This window comes from Ascidiella aspersa, chromosome 8 (genome assembly GCF_963924565.1).
Source record: "Ascidiella aspersa chromosome 8, kaAscAspe10.2, whole genome shotgun sequence".
NCBI lineage: Eukaryota > Metazoa > Chordata > Ascidiacea > Phlebobranchia > Ascidiidae > Ascidiella > Ascidiella aspersa.
Window position 1 is genome coordinate 16,020,632 of NC_139454.1, and position 6,255 is coordinate 16,026,886.

The 6,255-nt window shown below is 35.7% G+C and overlaps 1 protein-coding gene across 1 annotated transcript; it reads left to right on the plus strand.

Moving 5' to 3' along the window:
- The first annotated feature begins 2,388 nt into the window (after positions 1-2,388).
- LOC146136318 (uncharacterized) lies at positions 2,389-6,255 on the plus strand. The gene is made up of 2 exons (XM_083395270.1): positions 2,389-2,882; positions 4,825-6,255. Exons 1-2 carry the CDS (start codon positions 2,500-2,502, stop codon positions 6,227-6,229), a joined length of 1,788 nt encoding a protein of 595 aa, XP_083251396.1. The 5' UTR covers positions 2,389-2,499; the 3' UTR covers positions 6,230-6,255.

A 6,255-nucleotide genomic window follows, 5' to 3' on the forward strand; every position in this document is an offset into this window, starting at 1 on the left:
TTATATCGGTCAAGGCTTAGGCACGCGGTTTAAATACACAAACCCTTTCATTGTTATTTCACAAATAAAACTAAAGGTTGCAAACTTGCTGATCTTGTTTCGTGCGGATGGAAAATCTTAAGGTTGAAAAGCACTGGCTTAGACTTTTTGTAAAGATTGGGCGGATGAGGGCAGTCAGGTTTAAAAAAAAATGTGTGCACATATTTAAATTAGTGTTTAGAGTTGAGTTAGTGTTAAATTTGTTTTCATTTAAATATGTGCGCACATTGTGAAAAAAGTACGCACATTTTCAAAGGCATTTTTAGAATGTGCGCACATTTTTTGCACATTTTCGCGTGCTCTACTTTGTGCACATTGTGTAAAACATTTTCGCATGCCCGTCTCCTCGCAAGGGTGACACAAAGGAATGATCAAAAAACAGCTTTTCAATATAAATTTAGTATCAAGTTTTGCCAATACAATTTTCTACTTTTTGTTGTGGCTAACACTTAGTATTTTATTCCAATTACTTAGTCTGTGTTCTCCTCAGTGACTTGAATTATTCTCCCCGTTACTGGTATTTAGTTACAATGTCATGAATAAGTAGCAACCCATGCTATAGGTTATAGTACATGACTAAACAGTTGTTTGATTGGTCGTTTTTAAGGGCTGAACCAGGTGAAAGCCACAGATATAAAACGTATTTACCATAATTTCACAGTTTAACATTTGAGCGCATATTTCACTAAGCGATGTTTATATTGATAAGCTATAAAAGTGCTGCTAGTATAACGCAAGTTATTCTAAATTGAACGTGCCATTGTAAGCACATTGGCTCTATTCCTCCGAAACATAATTTTCCAAAGTTTTGCCAAGGTGGCGCGGCCTAAAAAGTTTAATAACCCCTGATTTAGGCTTAACGATCTGGCCAAATTTGAAAAGGTTTTTAAGAGTAGATGCCACCCGTTTCACTACTCATCTATTTGGATTATTACATGGGGCACAACTTTCAACTTTAATTAAACTTTATCTAAATCGGACAATACAAAGCTTTGTTTAACTTAAAGTAAACAGCATTAAAATTGCACGAAACTTGAGTTCAAATATTAAGCAAATTTGTTGTCTTATGTAGGTATATATGCTGGCAGTTACACGTGAGAAATCCACGTACACAAAACGGTAAAATAGCCCCAGGGTTTTTGGATGACATACGCACTCATTGTATTTTGTTGGCCAATTGTAGAATCGTTTGCCGTGGTACAGCGGAAACCGCAACTATAGAGTTATGCTTTGTGTTGCATTTGTTATTAACGTATGGTAATCGTTATTCATCAGAGTAGTTGTTATCAGGTGTATTTTATCTGCATTGATGTGGAATTTATAAGGAAGCAAACGCAAAGTATGTTTGCCTAATATTAAACCATGAGAAACTGTGAAAAGAGATTCAGCAAACTTGTGTGTTTAACACTATTTTATACTAATGATGCTAATAAAGCGGTTGGTGTTTTATTGCTTCGCTTTTCTTTATTGGTAAGAAAATGAACGGAAGTACAAAACATAAAACACAAAACAACATACTGTATAAAAAACAGTGTTATAAACAAGTCATTTTGAAATGACTTAAGTCCCAGTCAAGTCATTTGAGAAAAAACTTAACGCAAAGCCAAGTCATTTTTGAGTCATAATAGCAAGTCAATTCGTAAGTAAACTAATAACTAAAACAAAACTCAACATTTATATTTTTAGTCGTGACTAACCCACAATATTTTATCCAATCATTTGAGTTAATTTATTTCCCTTAATGATATTAATCTTGTCTTCATTTCTTGCACTCAGTTACAATGACCTGAATGTGACAGAATGCACTGATATACACACTGTAAAGTGTAGTCAGGGGGAATTGTACAGGGCCATTCCTCCAAAAACACGCTTATTTAATCTTATGAATAGAATATATAAACCAGGACGTTAACAACATCTAGAGTTCAAGGGAGCGCAAGTACAAAAATGTTGTGTGTTGTGCTCTTCCCCAGTAATAAATATCGTTACCCTGTGTCTTTTTTATGCCCCACTCAGGCTTAGTTTAACTGAATTTCTAAATTACTATTTACTAATATTCAATTCTTGCCACATATGCTAATATCACAGTCCACTTAACTTATCAACTAATTCACCCATATGTTACCTGTAATATTATATCCTACGCTGTTTAGTTATTTTGCAATTGACTCAAACCTAACAATTGAAAGGTTTTATAATTATTATGTTTTAATGTTTACCGTTTGCAATGTGTGTAATTACATAAACTGCAAACGAAGGACATGTAATTTCAACGAAATATGTTTTTTTTTCTTTTCAGTGTTGTAACTATATGTTGCTTGTAATTCCCTGAACTACTCAAAACGACATTCTTGCAAGATAATGATGTACAACATTACAAAGAGAGAAAGCAGTGTAATGGCAGTACTTGTTAAAGCTAAGTATACCAAGTCAACCGAAGCAAGCGGGCCAATCTAAAATATGCTAAATTCACTGTTTATCAACATATGGTTTCTCGTGGTGCTAGGTAACGTTTGTAAACCTGTACAATGTGACAAAGTAAAACAAAACCAAGGATCGAGACCAGGATTCCACCTTTTCAATCCGGCCTTGACAACAAAACCACTGGTGGATGCCACCAAAAAATCGCTTCGCCCACGTGTAAATCGTAAACCGAAGTGCCCATCGCAGTGTAAATGTATAGCACCTTGGGAAGTGGTTTGCTACGACGTAACGCGCGAAACATTTCCGTGGAATTTGCATCAAAACACAACAAGGCTATCAATATTCGACAGCAACCTGGATGTTTTGACGCCTAACATGTTTCGCAGTTTAAATCATCTGACGGCTCTGTATCTTAGCAGGTATAGCGTTGATTTTATGAATACTTTAACGTGGTATTATAGTGTGTGAAAATTACTCTTTTCTGTGTTTACCTAGGTTGCATTTTGGCCCAAAATTTGTTGTGGTCGACTAGTACAGAGGCGGATCCGGGCCAAATCTCTCTTTATTTTTTTGCCAATTTTAATTATATGCAAATGACAAAAACTTGCACGCTGTGAGCCATTTTTTTACGAAATTAATTTACGTCCTTTAGACAATACCGTTTTATGTCATTGGCGCCGTCAATATCCCATGGAATTTTCCCTCTTCTAAGAAAAGATAACTTCAAAAGTATAAAGTCCAATTTAAACTTCAACTAAATTAAGATAAAGGATAAAAATAAACATGTGAAAACAGGTACCGTCGTGGACTCAGACTCTCTTTAAATTGCAATTTTTGCTAAATAAATGTAGTTATGGCAATTTTGCTGTTTTTTGAAGTCTTTTGCTCTTTGCAATATGCACGTTGGATTGCGAGCAGGACTTGTTCTTTTTTTGAAACAAGATTAACGCGTAGAAATGAATTATCCTTTATCCGACTTATTTTACCTGTTTATAAAATCAAACGCCTTTTAAACCAGTATTATAAAAATGGTTGCGGGATGATATCTTATATGACAAAATAATATATAAGCAAACAGCTATAGGACGGTAAATTACTACAGTAGATCGTGACTCGTTAGTTTATAAGACAACCTGCTGCTTACTATGCGCTGACCATTGTGGTACAATCGATTTTAGACAATTAAACCTTCTAAACCAGTGGTTCTCAACCTTTTATGCTTCGTGGCCCCCTTTGAAAGGCTCTTAACCCTTGTGGCCCCCCTGCTTTAAAAAAAAAACAGTATTGTGTTTAAAGTATTTTCACTTGTTTTACTTCTGGGCAAAATACAGCCTCAAATAACAAATAGAGCCATTATAGAGCCATTAAACGAACAAACAAACAAATAGAGCCATTAGAGCCATTAAACGAACAAATGCACTTATTTTCTAAAAATTAACAAATTAATCATTTTAATTCAAATTAACTTAGTTAGTCATTACAAAGTTGTTCTTAAACTCCGCCAAGGTATTTTTTATATTCGGTCTGTTTTGTACAGAGCCAAGCGATGTCACAACATTCGTTGAGATGATTTTTGATTTTCGTTTTATTGATGCGTTACTATTACCCGACAAATAAGCTGTACATAACCTCGCTGAATATTGGCCTAAAATTGACCTGAAGTAATCCTGCAGCGTGCGTCTTCCTATATTATGTTTCTTATGCAACTAAATGTTGCAAAATCGTTTCACCTGGTATTACACGTTAGTTGCTTGCCCAACAGCATTTGCCGGATACTGATAGGCGAAGGGTCAGCAAGTAATTAGCCGCCCGAAAATGGCTAGCATGCGTAAAGCATCACAGTACTACTCGCGTGATAAGTTCAATTAGACGTAACTTTCGGCGATAAAACGAATAAAATAGATCCAATATTCTACTTTAAACATCCCTACTAACGAGTCAAAGCAGTTGTCAGAAAAATGTGTTACAAAACATTTACAGTCATAATAAAAAAACATAATACAATTTTTTTTTTAAATAGTGACACTTTGTACCTAGTAAAAAAGTTAGGCCGGTGGCTCCCCAATGACCGCTCCGTGGCCCCCCAGGGGGGCCGAGGGCCACAGTTGAGAAACCCTGTTCTAAATGGTAGGAGTCAGTTGCGCAATTAGCGATTGCGCCAGTTTTTTTAGTTCTATTAATAGACGGTTTAGGACAGTGCAATTGACACAGGATATATTTTTTCAACGAATATTACAACGATTCATTTGTAATACGGCCATGGGCCGATCAAGGTTTTCTTAAAGCATAAACATTTTCAGATATAATTTTCGAAAACAAAACTGACGTATTAAAACGAAATTATTGTGATATGTGTTACAGGTGCAACATTACCGGTGCAATGGAATGGGCTTTCAGAAATATGTCCAGCCTTGAATCGCTTGGACTATCAAAGAACAAGTTTACAAAAATAAGAAAGACGTTTCCAAAGTGGTTCGCTGTTGATTCAAACGTTTTTCATACGTCTTCTTTCAACAGGTCAAATAACTTAAGGATTGTTGATCTTTCGTACAACAATATTAAAAATCCAATAGAAAAAGGTTCGTTTCGTGCGTTCAGGTGGATAAAAGAACTTGATTTGTCGTACAATAACCTTACTGAATTGGAGAACGAGTTTGGCGAGTTGTGGGGCTTGTTGGTGCTTAAACTAAATGAAAACAAATTGGATAAAATTTCTTCTGACTCTCTAAAAATGGCGATCAAGTTACGAACACTGCAAATAGCTAAGAATGCAATTCGCTTCATTTCCAAATCTATGTTTCGACATTTAGTTGAATTGGAAATGCTCGATTTAAGTGAAAACCGAATTGAAATGTTAGAGCTGGGAAGCTTCGACAGTCTTATATCGCTTCAAATCCTAAAATTAAAAGACAACCGTTTGGCAAGGATAGCACAAGAAACATTTCAATTCTGCTCAAGGTTACTCTGCTTGGATTTGTCGAACAACAGTTTGGAAACAATCGAGGACAATAGTTTCAAATCGTCAATTCAGCTAAATAAACTTTTACTGTCGAACAACCGGCTTTACAACATTACTGGAAATCTGTTTAAAGGTTTAAAAGACTTAACCACATTGGTCCTAGACAGAAACAGAATTCAATACGTAAACAAAGGTGCCTTTGAAGACTTAGTAAAAGTAAAATACCTTATGCTCAGCAACAACAAAATATGTTCACTGTCTCCGTATGTATTTGACACCCTTGTCTCTGCCTTGCACTTAAGTTTGCGTGGGAACCGATTAACTCACATTGAATCGAGGTGGTTTTTAGCGCCAACTTTAGCGTTAGATGACCTATTTCTAATGGACAACTACAAGTTTCGATTTTTGTCATTGGAGGTAAGGGCAACCGCCCTCTACAAAGACCTGCGTGAAATACCTACGGAATACGACTTTTCATTCAACCCATGGAATTGTGACTGTTCAGCAAACGATTTTCTTACATGGTTACACAACCAAACTGCCCTTCCGATGAATAGGTTTCGCACCATGCACTGTAGCTCGCCTTATTTTCGCTACGGCCAAAGAGTTTCCGATATCTGGCCTCGCAAAAACTTGTGTCAATTCGATATTATGTATTACGTGCCGTACATAATTACATGTTTTATATTAGCTTCCGTTCTTTACAGTTTCAAAAACATTTTTTATTTCCTTTATAAAGATCTTTGTTATAATCGTGCATTCAAATATAAATCTACTAGACGAAATACCCGGCGTTGCCCAGGTTAAAAAGAATATTTACCAGTTATTTTAAT

Excerpts from the sequence above, each read along its gene's own strand:
- LOC146136318 (XM_083395270.1), top strand. The coding sequence starts at position 2,500 with ATGCTAAATTCACTGTTTATCAACATATGGTTTCTCGTGGTGCTAGGT. Across the intron at positions 2,883-4,824 it reads ACGGCTCTGTATCTTAGCAG|GTGCAACATTACCGGTGCAA; the intron begins GTATAGCGTTGA and ends TATGTGTTACAG.